Below are 18,745 nucleotides of genomic sequence, written 5' to 3'. Positions count from 1 at the left end.
TGATAAATACTAAGATGTTCCATTTACTGAAAACTTGGATTCCATTCAGTGACACAAATGATGAGAGACTCTCATCTAAATGAAACTTGAGAGATCACTTCACTTCCTCCTCCTAGGCAGGGATCAGAACTCGTACTCCAACCTGTGTCTCCTTGCCATCCCCTTGCACTACACAATCCAGAGAAAGGAACTTCCCGTCAAGAACTGCGCTCCCTCTGTAAGTTAATGCAGCACAGGCCATGACAGCGTATTTTCTATATTTGTGTTCCATCTGAATTTAAAAACACCCACCTGCCTGGGCAGCCCCGGGGCAGCCCACTGCACCTCACTGGTCAGCCTCAGTTTCACGTCTCAGTTTCATCCTGTTACATTCTGTGGCTACTCTCAGTGACTCCTCTACCTCAGCCCGGGCCAGTTTATGGGATGAATGCCCTCATCAAATGCTACACAGACAACTGCAGCAATTAATCATCAGAGATTTCTGGCATCTCTGGTTGCTATGAGTTCCTAAAAACGTATGGAAATAGACAGGAGACGTACACAGGGGGCAGCTAACTTCTGGTTTACCATTCCTTTGTAAACACCAAAGTTCTCTTACTGGTGTCCTCTCTTTACACTTTCACAACATGGTGTTGTCTGGTTTTTGTTTGTTTTTTTTTTTTTTTTTATTTCCAAACTACCATCAGCTATAAACCCACTGTGGTGTTCTACATTATAACCATGAAGGCATGTAAATACTAAAAACAATTAAACCAAACATGTTGTCTATTAATTTCAAAATATTGGAAAATACCGTAGAATTGGCAACCTGGAGAATAATGTAAAAGGCAAAAAAAGGCCGATACTAATATTTCATTCTCTTACAGCTTAGCATTCATCCATATGATTATGGGACATCATTAAACAGTTTCAATGAGCAATTATTCTAACACAAGAAAACTAGTTTAAAGATTTTTACATCCGTTTTTCTAGAGGAGGATTATGAATTTTCAAATTACTCTTTCTTCATGCACTATTTTTTAGATTTTAAAATTTATTTGAATAGCATGCAAAGCTGATCCTTCAAATACAATACAGTAATTATGCAAATATAGTCTGGGCATGTATTCTGCTTGTGTTTTTCAGAGCTTTATAAAGGGTTAATGAGTATCACAGACAAGGACATAAAATGTGCTGCCTACAGGCAGCTGTAATTCCTTCAGTATTTAATAATGATAGTTATAACTGAGTGACCTATCAACTAGTCACTTGTCATAATTAGCTCTTTAAATCAAGTAAACCATGCAGTTAACTCTTACGATCAGTCTGTATCTGGAAGCTGACCACAGAGCTTACAGCTCAGAAAAGATGCATTTCTTCATTCTTGCCTTCCCATAAGCAATTTTCTTTGGATTGAGGTTGTGATCTTTTCTATGTCCCTGAAGAAATTAGCTATGCCCCGGTAATCTGAGCATATACAGCTTCAAAGATCAGCCTCGCCCTGTACTTCAAAGTACACTCAAGACTAAACAAGGGAGAAGATCGTTGTACTCATCGCTGAGAGAGTTTACGGCTCCTTCCGAGCCTCTCGGGCTATCTGTAGCGATGCACTAAGTGATAATGACAAGCTCTGCCTTTAGATCCTGAGTTGGGAGCAGCAGCAAGATACCAACAGCGATAAAGAAAACATTAGCAAAATATTAGAAGTGGAGCAACTGTAATTAGATTTTTCCAGAGTAATCATCTCTGCTTTCACTCAGAGTAGAAGAATCACTCAGCTGAAAAGAATTATACGAAACATAATACAGGGGGGTAAAGCCTGGTGGAACAATGAATGTTTGAAGTATTCCAGAAATGCTTTCAGTTTTATTCTCTCTTTATAATTAAGTTCCTAGCAGACAGAGGGAATGTAAATCATCTCATTGCTACAGACAGACACTGGATCCTGCAAGAGACACAAGATGCTCAGAAGACACCTTTTAACCGCAAAGGTGCCCGCCTGGCTTCTTACCGGGCTCGTCGCAGCCTCTTCCCGCTCTAATACCCAACCAGTTTTTAAGGGTTCCCCCTAGTTACTTGTGAGCAGGGTGGGAAGGATGCCAAGCACTCAGCATCTGCTCTGCAGGATGGCCAGGACAAACAAATGCACTTAGCATAGTCTGGAGAAATTCTGACTACCACCTGCCATTAACTGCTTTTATGCCACAGTTTTACATGATGATTTATTCATCTGTTCAAGCCTTGAAGCAGGATCTTTACTTATCTGAGAAATCATTAACATAAATCTTCCCTCACTGTACTGTCTGATGATGGTTTCGTTTGGTGGACCAAGGAGACAATTATGGAATAGGGTCTTTTCAGCTGTTCTCAACAACCAGAACAGCCAGCTTGTTTTTAAAGTGTGGTACATAGGAGAGAAAATAAGCAAACATTGGAAGCAACCACATGAAGAAATAGATTCTTTTATATATAAGAGGCTGGAACCAAATCAGAGCTGTCAACAGAGTTGGGACATTTCACAAAACATTTCACTGAGAGGGAAATACAAAGCCAGTGTAAGTTGTTCTGCAGTTTCTCTTAGAAACAATTATTATATTTCTCAGCTCTCCAAGTCATCCAACCTATACTCAATTATAAAATGTAAATATTTATTTGGCTTCAGTATCAGCACTGTGTCAGAGCGTTCTGTCAGGCAGAGGTTTTGCACATGCTGCTTTAACCCCTGCCAGCCCGCGCCCGCCTCAAAGCAAGCATAGCACTTCAGCATTCTGCTGGGCGTTACAGCTCCCTCCTCTGACTTTTTCTTTTCTGTTTTTATCTTGCAGCAGTAAATTTAATAGGTACTTTGGACTGTGCCACTTGCATTAGATTCAGCAAAGTGAGGTCCTTGCAGCACATGAAGATTAATACAGACAAATTTGCATTGGCTATCATGTCTTGTTTCAGCAGCACCCTGCAGTTCAGTTTTGACTGGAAACTCTAGACTATTACTTGCCAACAGAGAACAAACCACCCCCCCCCCCCCCCCCCCCCCCAGTTTTATATACCATAAGCGATATATTTATTCATAGAAGTTGTACACAGCATTAAGAAAAGTGCTGAAGCACACAAAGTATTTTGAGGCCTCTGAGTCACTCTCAGAACTTTGCATGCGCCAGGGACTTGCAACCAGCAAAGGAGGTGATGCCCCAAAGAAATAACAGCTTTGCAGAAATTATCAGGCAGAAATAATCCTCCCCAAATTCTTAGCTACAAAGAAACATGGAGGCTTGAGTAGCAAAACCTTTCTTTGGTCATCAGCAAAACTGTTTGCAGGCAGCACAGTAAGTACTGTTTTCTGCAGGCCATTTTCTAATTCATCATACCAGGGTGTTATCTGGGTTCTTTGGGCCTGTTCCTCCTCACGGAGCTGCAAGGCCGTTCTGCCCCAGCCTTAGCAAACAGCACGAACAGTAATCTCTGCTGTGTCCAGTACAGGGGAGGGAAAGTGTCTTAACAGTTTTACATTCTGTTACTAAAGCTATTTAAAGAAGTTGCTTTGCTGCAAGAAAAGGCTAGGGGATTTTTGACCAAAGCAATGTGTTTTTGAAGCAGTCACCATGGTGAGACAAGATCAATTAAAACTTTCCTGATTTTTTTCTCTTGTACACTGGACATGTAACTAATGCACGCTCTGCAGGATGGGCCTGTGGAAGGTGTTTGCCTTCTCAAGCAGTCAGAAGAGATTGACATAAGATAATGCTACATATATTTAGTTCAGATCTATCAAATGGTTATTAGAAAGCAGTTTTCAGAAAACAGCCTCTTTCTAAATAGCACTTTGAGGTTGAATTTTAGTCTATCATGCAGATTTATTCTCCAAGATTGGACAAGGGATCAAGAGACAGCAAATTAATCAAAGCATGGAGCAGTGTTTACAACATGTGAGGCAAAACTCAATTTGTTGTATTAAGAGAAAACTCCCATTTTTTTTTTTTTACTGCTCGGGAAGGAACTAGTTTCAATAGGTATCTGATACAGTAGTGGGGCATCTTAATACAGATTGATTTGTCTTTTAAAATGCAATTAGGTGAGCAGAATAAACAGAACACTTAGCAGCAAGCTGTTCTTCCTATGAAGCTGAAAATGATGCGGCTTTTCATTTCTTCTAGCATAAATTATCCTTATATTCTTAATGATTTAGGAATTTATCTGGATATAGATCAGGGTCTGTAAGTTTCAGAGCCCATTACATTCATGTTTTGGAGAACATGGCAACACATTTAAAACAGTTTTTTTGCCAAAATACGGAGTGATAGATAACCATCTCTCTATATGCTTCTGGGAAGAGAGATACTACATAGTCTAATTGAGTTCTGTATTTTAAACAACCAGCCCACTCTATGTGCCAGCACATCGCTTGTAACTTCCAGTAACCAATATATTTAGAAATTCTTCTTTTGATTTTTACTTTCCTGTCTTCAACAGCGTCTTTAATTAAGGTACTACAGAAAAAATATTTTACTTTTCCTTAGTTCTGATTCTTAGTATATATGTGCAGTAATTTGAACTCATGACATTTAAATGATTGCATTTTAAATGTCATTTTCACCCATATATTCATAATTATATTGAAATTGGAATGACAAAGATATCAAAAACATTTTCATGACTGATAATTTTTAACAAGAATACAGGCCTTCCGTTGGAGGCAGCTGAAATGGGGGAAAGTACAAGCTTGCCTTTTTATAAAATGAAGAATTTAAAGCATTCTGTTATATATGAAATCTGCGTTTGTCAAAATCGTAAGGCAATACATTTTTGATGAATACTCAAGAGATTATAAACCACACCTTTCAAAAATAAAAGGGACCACGGTCTGATTTGGGTTATGCCTATACCAGTGAAAATTCTTATTTCCTCTGAATGCAGATGTAAACAGATAAAATTGGCAAGTACCTGGCATGCAGTAAATGGTTTAATTCTCCAAAGGAAAGGAGGGATATCAAGGACAGAGATCTGAAGACTGAAGGTATTCCCTTTGAAATGCAAAAGTTTTGGTTCCTCCAGTAATTGTCCTCCTTGGAGTCTTTCATCCGAAACCACTTCCTGCAATGGCAGAGGAGGAAAGAGTTTTTTCAGTATTAGGAACAAATACCAAATCTTATGAAAGCTGATGTTCACGGAAGGTGCCTGGTTCACCTACAGCACACCAGGCTGCAGCACTGGGTACTTCTCTCCTGGGGCAGATGACGGGCCCTGGCATTCACACTCCCCCCCTGGAGTTGGATGGTTCAGCGCTGCCAGCGCCGCAGCGATGGTGCTTGTGACGCTGCGTTTCCTTCTGCGCCACCTCAACACCCACATAACTTCACATGAGGAGCCTGGTGCTCGAGAAGGAAACTTAAGGGTATTGCAACGCAGTAGTGGCTGTCTTCATGTTTTGAGGTTTCAAATCAAAGCCAGCCAGTTTTCTTTTTCACTGTTTGATCGTTACTATTTTGTTGCATCCCACAGGCACTATTAGGAAGAAGCCTACCAGCAGTTCATCACCCAGAGTGCGCTCTGACAGCAGCATGAAGAGGGAGGCAAGACCACGACAGCCCATGTCCAGGTAAAGCTCTTTCCCTCCAAAGAGGAAAATGGAAACTGGTTTAACTGTGGCATCATTGTAATTTAATCCCTCTTCTGTTCTGGAATCACACAACTATCCTTGGTATTTTAATTAAGCTTTCAAATAAAAACCTCCTAGAGGTTGGGTCTTCCTCAAACACTGGACGTACAAAGCTCAGTGAGATATTTACTTAACAGACTAAAAGGGTGACAGACAACCTAAGGCATGCTTGGTGAATAGTCCTCAGTTACAGCTTAAGTCAACAGCAGTTTTGGTGAGAAAGTACTCTCAGGACTTTAAAGAAACACACCAAGTGTACACATTAGTTTCATTTCTCCTCTCCTGGACATTTTCAGAATTACTGGACAAGATACTAAGCAATCTTGGAAGGGCAGGCTTTGAGCAGGAATTTGCACTACAGCCCCCTAGAGGTCTGTTCTGACCTAAATGTTTATATAATTCTGTGAATTTTGAACCTAATAGTAAAGAAATCACTTCTGCCTGTACTTAGACAATGTTTATTCCTGTACTGTTACAGTAAAAATACTAATGAGGAAAACTTGCAGAAGTCTTTAAGAATCAGCTAGCGAGCAGTCTTTCGAAATTACTTTTTTTTGTCCACATAAATTATATAAAATCTATGTACATCAAAGAGATTTAGTGCTTGTCAGTAGCAAAGTCATTGTTAGAAGAGCTACTGGAATCATTGTGACCTTCTGAAAATATAACGACTGCTAGAGCTTTCTGAAACTATAACAATGGATTTCTGTTATGAACCAATTTACAGCCCTCAGTTGGTTTCAACTCCTGATGACTGGGTTTATATGAAAGAAAGGAGACTTTAGTTTTTTGGCTGTCAACTGCAAAGGGAGTAGCTTATTTCATAATTATTTTCAAAACTTGTTGAATGTGCTGGAATTTTTTCTTTTAATGTACCATAGTTGTATAAATACTGCTCTGCCTTTAATAATGCTTATGGTCCTTAATTCCACAAGCCTCAGCAGGACCACAGCAAAATACAAAATACAGAGGACTTGGTTCTCTTATACTTTGAGAGCCAAGAGTTTCCCAGCACACTCGGAATTGCATAAAGGGCAAAGTCATCTGTTAGAAAAGTCAGGTAAGTTCTCACACAGGGACAAAGTGAAAAATCAAGAAATTTTGTATCTTATATAGGACTGCACTGTAAAAGATTAACATGTCAAACAAAACTTGGTAAGCACAACTCTGATACTTTATCCAACAAAAAAAATGTGTATTTTCCATGTTCACTGCTTAATATTTACACTAGGCATGAAGTTGATGCAGCATCCTTTTAAGGGAAGTATAATTTCATAACTATACAGTTGTCTCATTATGTACAAACACCCTGTTCTAATTTCTATGAATGCAGAAAACTGGTAATTATTCTTCTAACAATTTTCTACAGACTCATCCAGGAAAATACTGGTAGCCCACGAATTGTGGAAGTGTTATAAAGGGTATAATTACAAAGCTATTGTAAGTCTTTAACAATCCTTTCAGTGACTTTGCTTTTATTGGAAGCACACAGACATTAGTGCGTGCTTCATTAAGATTCATGTTTCTATTCTGTATGATAGGAAAAGGAAGCAAAAATTCATCTGTCACAACTGTCTTTATTTCAGTTCCCAAAAGAAAACCATTTTGTTACAGCTTCTGAGTTTACTAAAGCTGAAAAAGCCAGTGAATTTCATTGTTTTGTCTTGGAAAACCAGGTAGAAAAAATGCTAATTTTAAATCACCACTTGGGGATAGTTTTGTGGTTTGTTGTTGTTGTTTGGTTTTTTTTTTTTTTTTTTAAAGGGGAAATGCATGATTATAATTTAACTTTTGTTGGTGAGGCAATCTCTTTCTTCTTGCTCAAATTGTGAGCAGGAGAGGAAATCCTGAACTGACTAATGACAGTGTAAGGATAATGAGCGTGATAAATACTATACATCAAATGATAATGACTTACATTTTCTGCTTGTAGCAGAGCAGCACTCAGCTCCAGATGCGGGCAAGCTCTGCCTGTGCCACGCAGTAGCCAAGGCACAGAGCCCAGCCTAACACCCTCTGCTTATCAGCTGCAGCTTTGTGCTGTGTTAACCATGGCTATGGGATTTTTGGTTAGTCTAGAATGCGGGCAGAGTGGGTTTCCATCTGCCTGGCAAAAAATGAAAAGACAGTTTGGCTGCCCTAAAGCTCTTGCAGTGTAAATCCACAAGTGAAACAACAGTGCGGAGACATTCAGGGACTAACTGCAGCAGTGGCATAAAAAAGTAGAGTATTCGCCTTTGTGTGAGTTCAGGACTATTGCTGTTGCCCAGGAACTATCCCCAGGAATAAAGGAATGTTGGTATTCGATGGAAAAACAACAAAACCCAAATTAGCGAAGTGAAACCATTTACCTGAAATGCACAAGGTGTGTTATCCATACAATATACTCTCAGATTGTAATCCAGAGAATTGCAAGACAGGCAGCCAAAAACCGCTACTTTCAGCTGTCGAACGGCACAGTCAGAGATCGGTTCTCCAATAAGAGCATAAGTTCCAAAGCTGTTTAAGAGAATGTGACAGGCATAAGGATCCAACAGGCAGTAGCAAGAAGTAGTTTCCTCTTCCACAGACATCACTTCCTGCAAAATGAAATTCAGGTTTAAAAAAAAAATAAAATAATAAAATCAATAGGCCTTGACAATAGGAGTCATGACATTGTTTATTTTTATTCAACTGGAATGTGAAGTATTTCTGAGAGCCAGTCTGCACGCTCCTTGCTCACGCTGACCTCAGGGAAGGGGAGGAGGTGGGCTACCGCTGTGGGGTAACTCCCAGTTCGCCCTGAGTCAGCAATGGGATTTATGGCAATAGACTGTGCAGACTTCAACGCATGTACTAATAACGATGATGCATAAATAATTTTAGCATCTTTTTTCAAGTGCTCGTGACTTCCTAGCTAATTTTTTTCCCAATGCCAAGTTAAGAAGTTACCTGAAAGATTAAAGTCAATAAGCAAACCTTGAACAATAGTTGGTATTTGACTTCCTTTCAGAATATCCATTACAGTCACGTTTACTTTCATCAAAAAACTACCTATCCCACTCTTCTGCCTTTCATGCTTAGCTCTGCATTACAGCATCATTAGATGAGGTATTTGAGCAGCTTACACTGTGGTGTTACACTCCTCATTAATTCCAGGGTGTTTGTAACCAACAGTGAGGGAACTCACTAATACTGAGTGCATCCAAAGTGGGAAAACTAAGCTGAACTTGAAATGGTTTAAATGAGAGCAACAGCTGGTTTAGGGAAGGAAAAGGATAGAGTGAGTTATGGTATCCGTGAATGTTTTAACTACTGGTTTGCTCCCCTCACAATGTGATGAACCAAATAGTTCCATCAGCAGCAGTGCAATAAATTCTGACTGACTATGGATTTGTGTCTAGTTACTGGGTTCTGCAGTTCTAACGTGTACAGTGAATTCTCTACAGTTGGGAAATTCAGCACCTTTCTAACCTGTGTGGATTTCTGTAATCTTGAGTAACAGTTTGGTTTGTGCTTTAGCCATCCCTTTAGGAGTTTTAGTAGTAGGCTGTCTCCCCAAACGACGCAGGAAGTTTACTATGTTGGAGACTGCTGCCTACCAAGCAGTTCCAGTTGAAGATGGCCAGTGGGCTTCAAAAAACGCAGGTGGACAGACACAAATGATCAAACAGCATGTCATGAATGCACAAAGCTTAACTCCCCCAGTAAATCAGGATGAGAAAATACATGTTCAACTAAAAAACCAAAATATTTCATTTAATGTACGCTAATCCCTCAGGGGTTATGAGCACAGCGTGATCACTGAATGCCCGTTAAAACGACATGTACGAGACAAGAGTTTTAAATCAGGAGGATCCTTCTAGCTTAAAAAAGAAGTAAACTTGCAGTGTGTATTTTCAACCAGTTCCATAACTTGCTTTATAAATCTTTGTGTGGATCTGTTCTGACGTGAGTGGGAGCTATGATCTATCAAAACAATGTCTTTAAAAATAAATGGATACTGGCTGCATTAGTAAGTGATCTGAGAAAATGAACACTTCCTCGTGTCACATGGACTAGATCCAAACTTGACCCTTTTTTGCACATCTTAGTAAAATAGTTGAAAAGAGTTTAGCTGCTTCTTAACAAAGTACAAAATCCTTTAAAATTGTCTAAGATTTCTATTTCTAGCACTTACATAATCTTTGACCTGCTCCTGCATGAATAAGAGTAATCAAGTTCCCATTGTTAATAACAACCTTTTAAGTGGGAGCAGAAGGCTAAACTTACCTCCCATTTTCCTTGTTGTGTCCTTTTTTTCAAGTGAATATTCCAGTGCTCTGAATTTACTTCTGCGCAGTGTGGTATCGTCAAGGCAAAGGGCGTGCTGACAGACAAATCTGCGGGCCCACAAGTTACTTCTGGTCCTAGAAGAACATCTGTCCCTTCTGGCTGTAGGCTTTGTGTGGGGGAAGAGACAATAACGTCTGTCAGGCTCTTTTTAATAAGGAGTGAAAATTTACTTTAACTGCAAATTTTTAAATTTTTTAGTTAAAATCTAAGTACCTCACTCATCTGTTACAGAAAAGGATAAGCAAGCCAATTACTGTGCTAATTTTCATGTAGAAGCAGTAGCTGGAGATGAAACAAAACTATTAGGCCACATCTACTCAAATCCTTGGCTGGTCAGTTTAGGATTCCGGTCTTCAAAATACATTTCAATTTGCTCAACTAAATACAGCACTAAAATGACTCTGTGCAAGTAAGCCTTGCTTTATGCACCAGCTGGTAGTATTACCATCTAATTCTGCCTTCAAAGACTGTCATCAACAATATTTTCACAGTAGTGAAGATAAAACAAATTATGGTTTAAAAACAGTCTCATAAATTTTTCCAGATTGAGTGTGATCTCCCTGGTTTGAAAACACATTTACATTCTGCAGAATGAAGCAGCTAGGTAACTTCCAGCAGCCGTCAGGGACAGGACTTCTTTGCTCAGATTTAGAACTCTGCGAAGTAGATACGTCAGTGGAGAGCCCATCAGCACAGCCCAAGTCCAGGGATTCATCTCACCTGAACGTAATTGCCTGTGTTCAGTTAGACTGACTGCTTGCTGAGTTATAAAGATGAAGTGTCTGACAAGAATCTTTTCTTCTCTTTCATTCAAATCTAAATTTAACCCTGTCCCACATCAGTGTGTTTTCCACACCTCTTATAACAACTACCTGTGCAGAACCAGTGACAAGGTGGATGAGACTCGTTTCTTAGCCACTAAAACTAGCAGTTGAAACATCTTGTCCTGTTGGTTTGGGGGTTTTTGGTTTGTTTTTTTACACTGTAACCCTTCATCTGGGTTGTATGATCCAAATTTTTGGCCTCTAAATTATTGGACATGTTGGTGTTTCTAAGGATAAAAGCAAGGGAAGAACCTCAACCAAGATATATATGTAAGAAGATACAATAATCAAACCAAGATATAAATAAGGGGAAAATCCCTTTTTTAAAAATTAGGATACACTTCCACTGCCATGTCACAAGCTAACAGCAACACTGCCCGTCAAGCTCTGCAGCAGCAGCAGCCTGGCCACAACCTGCCCATCCCACACTGGCCGTGCTGAGCCCAGCGCGTCGTGGCTGCACCGATAAATCCTCAGCTCCCGGAGCCAACTGGGGTAACGCAGCGAAGTGAATGTGCCTCTGACGTGGGCACACGCTGGTGTAGCCCAGCACTTGAATCAATCAGACTGCAATCCTGCACACTGACTTTGCACATCCATCTAACACCACCTGGGGGGAGCAGCCTCAGTACAACTGTAAGAGTAGGGGCTCAGAAAATGCAGTTAAAAATCACCATTCTTGCTAAAGGCTTGAAAAGTTCCAACAACTTCAGTGACATCCCTTACTAAAGACTACACGTACAAGTATTTGTGAGATGAAGACTGGAGTGAAAAAAGAAGACATAACACGCTAACAAAAAAGGCCAATTCTGCTTTTGCTTTTTCAAGTGTCATAATAATAAATGCTCCCTAAGCCTCAGTGCTTCGAAGTGTTTGTAGGATTCTTAGGCTAAAAAAATCAAAGCACCGACAGAGCCTCTACTCAAGCTGCCATGTTCCTCTTGAACAGGAGTGTGTAAGAGGGGAGGGAGGAGTAGGGAGCACACAGCAGACAGCGCTTGCAGGCCTCGCTGCAGCAAAGAGCCGCTTAGAGACACGCGAGAGTTGTCGAAATCAAACAGTTCAAGCAAAAAACAACTTGCTTCTGCTTATGCCTATGAATAACGATTTTTCACAACTGCTACATTGCTAGGAAAACAGTTTTTGCACAAAATACCATCACTTAACACCAACCACTGCTACCCTTTACAAATGTCATTTGATTTCCTTAAAAATAAAACCTTCCAGCAGTTACCCCAAATCACCTCTCTTTCCAGCTCATTTAAGAAATCATCCAGTTACTTATAAATGCAAAGAAAAATCTCAGAATTATTAGAAGGCCTCAAGCCAACTTTTATGCATATTTATTTTTTAGTGATTCAGTTCATACGGTTCCTCTGTGCTGTACCTCGGCAAAGGCTGGTGCGTTCTACTTCCTTATCTCTGTTTTGATGCAGCTGCAGGAAGGGGGTAACAAAAGCATCTTTCCAGAGAGTGAGTCAAACCTGAGTCATTTAACCTGGTTGGTGCTTTTCTATCCTATCTCTCTCCCAACACACACGTCCTGTGCCAAGTGGCTGCTGCTGACAAACGCATAAAATACAGGGAGGGTGGGGAGGTGGTGGTGGTGGTGGTGGAATTTTGCTGAAGTTACCTCCAGTACAAAGCTCAACAACTCATCTTCAGTGCTGGGAGCCAAATACAGGTTATTTTGTTTTCAGCACAACCCCTTTAGGAGATGTGAATCTGGAGTTTTAGTTATGCTACTGGTGATGATTCCCATCAGAAACAGCTAAAATTTTTCAAGCATCAAGAATGAAACAAAACACAAATATACAAGATACAAAAAGAAATAATGTCATTAGTGGTAGGAGAGTCCTGGGAGCAGCCTAGTAATGTTGATGTGAGAGATGACTGGGAGACTCTGATTGTGGTCTACCAAGTGCCTTCCCACCCACCTCATTAAAAAAAAATTTAAAAATTTAGAAAATGAAAAAGCCAGAGTGACTGAAATGGTGTGGGCTCTGGTCCCAGCCCCTGGCAGCTTCCAGGGTCGCTCTGTAAGAGCCGAGCGCATCCATCGCAGGGGGGGGGTGTGACTGACCCGGGAGGGGCGTCTGAAAGGAGCTCTTTGATTGCTTTTAGAGAATCATTCCCCTTGTAGAACATATTGGACAAACATATGGGAGTTCTGGGAATTATTTAATGCCAAATGAACTGAAATCAGTTAATGAGATGAACTCTCACACTTGTTGCAAGTAGCAAGAGTGTTTCTCTGTAGTAACCGACATGGTATTAGGGCCCTCGTGCAGTTCTGAGCCATTTATTAGGCAAAGGCAGGACCAAATGCGAGTGTTTAATACTCCCATTGTTGCAAGGTAAAACCAGTCAGTAACCAGATCTGTCTCCTCAAATCCATCCAAATCAAAAGTCTGTAAGTTTTCCAGTAAAAGACAAATAGTAAAAGACAAACAGTCACTATTTTTCTTCCTTCCTGTTGCATATCTGATTCTTTCATTGAAAATGACCGAAAACCTATGGCAGCAGATGGGGATGGAATATGAAAGTTTTCGTAGAGGAGTTCAGATATCAGAGGAGGAAAAAAAAATTTCACTTTGAGTTTTGAAAAATAGTTCTAGGCTTTAAAATTTATAGGCAGCTTTGTATCTTTCAGTTCTTAAAGGAAAATTCCAGCAATCATTTGGCTATAAGTTATTGTAAGCAAATATTTACTGTATATGCAGTTATTTACTTCTTTCCACCTCTCCTCAGATATACCCTTTTAGCTGAATGTATATTTAAGGTGAGGGAGATAAGAGAAATAACTGCTGTATAGAACTATAACCAACTCTCCTATCTCCAGGGTACAAACCTGCCTTTGATTACTTCTAAAAACTGCCCCTCTCACAAGCACTCAAAACAAAGCTTAATCAGTGAACTGCTCTTCACCTGGGACCAATGTCTCCTGAAATTATCCTTAAATTAATCAATTGAAGATTACACAATGGATTATTCACTTAGCACTGTCTGGAATGTAAATTATGAAAGGGCAGTTTGAGAAGGGTAAGAAAGTTATTTAAAAACTTTTTTTTTTTTTTTTCAAAAATATTGTTTGAAGTACCTCACTGCAACTTGTAAGACTGAATGTAAAGGTAGGACCAATAAATTCTGTCAGTGCAGTTACTGAACTACAATTTGCCAGCCTCATGCAGAATTAGGAGCAGCTGCAGGACTCAACATCAAAACCAGAAGAAATGAATTCAGGAGAAGTTTAGATTAGAGCAAGGAAAAAAAGGTCAGAAAATGTAACTGAAAAGCCTCAGTGGAACAGAGCTGCGTTACAGAATTAACGAGCTCCGTTACAGAACATGCACATAGCAGATCTCAGCGAGCTGAGAGTACCACGGACGCTTTTCACTGGATGAAGACACGGTCTCGTGCTTGCAGAGATGCACACGAGACGCCACAGCTGACTTCTGGCAACAGCTCAAAAAAGGGGGACTGCAGAGTGCTTTTCAGGAACTTACTTCAATTCAACAAAATTTGATTATTCCTGTCACTTTTTGTCTGACAATCTCAAAAGATTTAGCAGTCATTTATCCTCCAGAGAAGGGCAGTGGAGAGCTGCCTTTGTCCACTGCTGAAACACAGTCCTTCAGAGGTGTGGAAGAGCAGCACGTGACAGTTTAAGGACACAGAATACCTTACTACTTTAGAAGCTGACATCAGGTACCTAGATGTTCCTCTAGGTTTAAATGGGTAAAGACTCTGGCTTTAGGGACTTTTTTCTTTAAAACAATCGTTACAGACCTTTAGTGACAGCAGGAGGTGAGCCGTTTGGTTCAGCCGTAGAGGCCTACCTGCAGCAGCAGAGCTCTATCTAGCTTGGAAAAGGGGAGGGATGCCAAGGTGAACAGGGCTGTAAAAAAGATGTAAATTGCTGGTTCTGCTGTCTGCAATATGAGTATATTCCTGAGAGGTCTCATCCAGGCACTAGACTGACTCTACTTAGATCTGACAGTCATAAAATAAAGAAAACCCATTGTAAACAGTAAGTGAAGAAGGTGAAGTATACTTGGCAGTAATGAAAACAAAGCCTTAAGTGATACATATCAGCACAAGGCAAAGGCTGAGCACAAGATTTCCGAATGTTCTGTTTGCTGACACTTAATCTTTTAAGGGTAACATCAAGGTTCCTTAAACCAGGGGGATGGGGGGAAGGAAAATACCTGAACACCGTATATAAGCCAGAATGACTGTGGCAGGCTTTCCTGAGTAACACCTCACTGAGAAGCTGAGACACAGGGTATATTTACTGTATTTGACCTGCAAAAGGACACAAATTCCTGGAAACCAGGCAGAAAACTGATAGGGGAGTTTCTCATGTGTTGTTTGAACTCAAACACTTGCATGGGGAGAGGAATTGGGACAAGTATTTACAACGATAGGTGGAGGTTTGATGCTGACAGTAGACAGCACAACTAGTCATTAGGAACACTAAAAGGTGTAGTAATTTGAGAGGTATCTTAAGTATTGCTTAGTGTCTAGGCGGTAACTTGAGAACAAATTCCTGAAATGAGCTAGGTTTCTTTTGTACGATAGACATTTGCTACATATGTGAGGCACCAATGTAAAAAGCCCCAGACCAATGGCCTGTATTTGCGAAACCATAGTTCTTCCATTTGTTTCCTTTTTTCCTTTCTTGTCTTTGAAATAAGTATGACAGAGCTGAAACCTTGAGAACCTCAGAGAACTAACTTGTCTTATTTATGAAAGATCACCAGTATTTCAAACAGCACCTTCCTGTCCCACCAGATGCAATGTTGAAAAAAACCCCAAGGGTCAAAGTGCAGTTTCATTTCTACTGTTCACCAGCTGCTGCTGGCAAATCCAGCTGGGGAGCAGATTTTATAATTTATAAAACAAAATAATTTAAGAAATGGTTCAGAGCATTTGCATCACCTAGGCTACCCAACATCTGTCGTGAAGTGACAACAGTTCAGTACCTACATACCATCAGGTCATTCAAACTGATGACCTGGACAGTGAATTTTAACCTGTTGCCTGCACGTTATGGGAGTCTGTGACCCAAAGGTTCTGTAACGGGTAACTACTGAAAGCACCTGTAGACTTGCGTGACATAAGGCTGCAAATCAAAAATGATAAAGTCCTTGACTCAGAATTCAGCACGCATCAAACATCAATCTGCTTGAGGTATCCCACCCTTTAACAGCATCCGCAGGAATTCCAGGGGATTTCACAGAAGCATCGCACAAAGGTTATTTCTGCTGTTGTTTACACCGATACAGCACGTCACAACCACGTGGTCACACCAGCAACAGGGAAGATGGGAGTGACTCTTGCACATTCCATTCCCTCAGACAGTGTTGACAAGAAATCCATTAAACGAGACAGTTCCACAGATTCTGGATGTGTGTGTGTGGTTTTTTATGCACTTCTTACCTGGACTCCCTTTGAGTGATGGCAAGATAGATTTCCCACGAAGTCTCCTCAGGAATAGCTCCATGTGGTATCAACAAACTGACTCCTACAAAAGAGCAAAAGGCAGAACTTACCTTTGGGAAAGGCACTGGACCTACAGACCAGTGCACAACGGGCCTCTGATTTACAAGACCTCGAGGGGCCGTCCACTAGAGCAGAAGGACGCTCCTCTGACATAGTGGATCTGACGACGGCATTATCAGATGAAAGGAAGATACATTATTAATATGATCCACATTAACATTTAACTGTCTTAGAGCCTGGAATTATATAGAGATATGCCTAAAAACTTCTTGCTCCAACAGAGCTCTTGAATAGTTGACTTCCCATTGTTTTGTGTCACTAACTGACACTGGATTCATAGTCTAGATGTGACTTTAGGCTTCTCTTCATCCTTGAGTACAGGCAGACTTGTCTGCTTCACCACTCCCAGAAAAGGGAATAATTTATGGAAATAAAAGGTACCATCAGCTGTTTTCTTAAGGCTTCCAGCAAGAGTGTTTGTAATCCCAGTCATTTTGATGGTCTTGTTATCCTGACAGGCAGCAACAGAACAATCTCTGTTGAGTTCCCTTAATTGTTCTTTTCATTTTTTGTTTAAAATACTATAGTCAAAAGCACGTGTGCCTTTTTGGTAACTTTTAATTTCGTCTTTGCCAGCTCCTGAAAGGCGGTTAGGGCAAGCCAGTTTTGAAAGATTTTAATCATTTGTTGAGTCTCTTATTTGCCAGAATGCCTGTTATGGTACACACCTTGTCATCTGCGTAGCTCTGTTTTTTACAAGGCATAATCATGGTTTCAACTTTTCTTGAAGCCTCTTTGCCCCTTTCTAACTTTGAAATCCAACCTGATAATTCTAGGATCACAAGGAATGTCATAATGGAGAGACCACCTAACCAATCTGAATTTGCATGGAAGTCACCGTACCTTTTTGTTCCTATACGTAATACCTAGTGAATCCAAGTGATATGATTTTCCTTTTACGCCGCTGGTATAAATCAGAAGTTAACAAGGATGCTTTCCAGCGGGTACCAGTGAAATTGAACTGTTGTACAGCATATTCAGTGCAGGGGGACTGTATTTTACTTTGCATATGTCACACAATGCGCAACCTCAGCTCAGTAGTGACATGATTGCACTTATAATTTACAATTGGCTAGCAAATTTGATCCTACATAAATAGCAGAAGGAAGTACATAAATTGCAAGTGGACCAAATACGTATTTAAATAATCTAATTGATGGGACTATCATTATATAAAGCAGCTAAATATATAGTATGGGGGACTTCTTAATTTATGACTTAACTGACTTAGCGCCTCTGCCTTTGTAATATTCATTCCTGAACACAAAAACAATCTCTGAGAAATGAATACATTCTGTGCGTTGTGCATGATCGCACACTAAACACTGTATCCCTGAATTATACACTGTTATCAATCTTCTCTAAATACAGACCACATTTTTTATGGTAACCTTTAAAGTATCCATTTTATGAAACATGAAGGATAAAGCTCTAAATCATTCAGTTCAACTAGATACTAAGAGATAAGCCTGGACACACTAGCCAAATGAAAACAAAATTGAATTTAAAGTGAAACAAAGATCACCAGAGTTTGAAAGATACCCTGGTAGCTAGCAGTGGTGGTATCTGGCTATTTCTGCTACATTTGCCATTTTGAAAAAGAAAGCATCCAACATAAGGAATTTTATTCGTCATGATATGAACGTAGTGATGTAGTGCAACATACTGCAGGACTGTGATTTTAACATCCTTTATTTGATTCTAATTTGGTGCCGTACGTTTTCAGCTAAATTAACAATTTCTTAAGTCTAAAATACGTCTCACAAAACTCTGAAGTCACAAAACAAACTCTACTTCTTAAACAACGCAAACTGAGCAACTCTGCTGCGATGCTTCAGTGCGCAGCCCAGTTCCTGAAATGCCAGTTGACTTTGAAGTGCCCCACGATGGAAATCTGTCATTACTGAGTTAAAAGAAAGAGAAAACCAGACAACCCAGAGTAGATGCTAAGGGAGGCTGCGCTGGAGTTTTCATTGAGAGTGGAAGCTCTCCTCCAGGGACACCCGTTCGTTACATGCTGCAGACTTCAATAACATCACGAGGTCTGACGACGTTAACGCAGTCAGACGTTGCTGCATGTAGATTCTGCTTTGAACACGACCCCATTATCCAGGATGCTGAGCCAGTAGCGACCCCCTTCCTGGGGAGCCCTTCTTTTGGATCAGGATCCAAGTAAGCAACAGCTTTGATTAATATGACTTAGCTACTGAAGACATCAAGAGGCAGTAATTTATAACAGTTCAAATAGGCTAATGCCTCTTTACGACTCAGCCCAAGCTTTGTTCTGATCAGATGTCTCCTGTGTGGGCAACACACTCTACTTCCCAAAATTTGCCTTAAGGAAGCCCCTACTTTTTCTTTTTTTTTTTTTTAAACTTGGCTATAGAACACTATATCAGGCAAAATAAGT

At 40.2% G+C, this 18,745-nt stretch overlaps 1 protein-coding gene across 4 annotated transcripts in view; it reads right to left on the bottom strand.

The window, feature by feature from the left end:
* UNC5D (unc-5 netrin receptor D) overlaps positions 1-18,745 on the bottom strand; it is a 156,434-nt gene that overhangs the window by 10,828 nt on the left and 126,861 nt on the right. For all 4 annotated transcript variants that reach the window (XM_074808111.1, XM_074808113.1, XM_074808112.1 and 1 more), the window contains 4 exons: positions 16,213-16,297; positions 9,884-10,052; positions 7,984-8,211; positions 4,918-5,067 (listed from right to left, as the gene is read on the bottom strand). In XM_074808111.1, coding sequence (XP_074664212.1) covers positions 4,918-5,067; positions 7,984-8,211; positions 9,884-10,052; positions 16,213-16,297 — 632 coding nt within the window. The remainder of the gene's footprint in view (positions 1-4,917; positions 5,068-7,983; positions 8,212-9,883; positions 10,053-16,212; positions 16,298-18,745) is intronic.

Source organism: Strix aluco, chromosome 28 (assembly GCF_031877795.1).
Source record: "Strix aluco isolate bStrAlu1 chromosome 28, bStrAlu1.hap1, whole genome shotgun sequence".
Taxonomy (NCBI): domain Eukaryota; kingdom Metazoa; phylum Chordata; class Aves; order Strigiformes; family Strigidae; genus Strix; species Strix aluco.
Note: the sequence above shows the minus strand (reverse complement) of the source record. Positions and strands in the feature narration are given on the sequence as shown.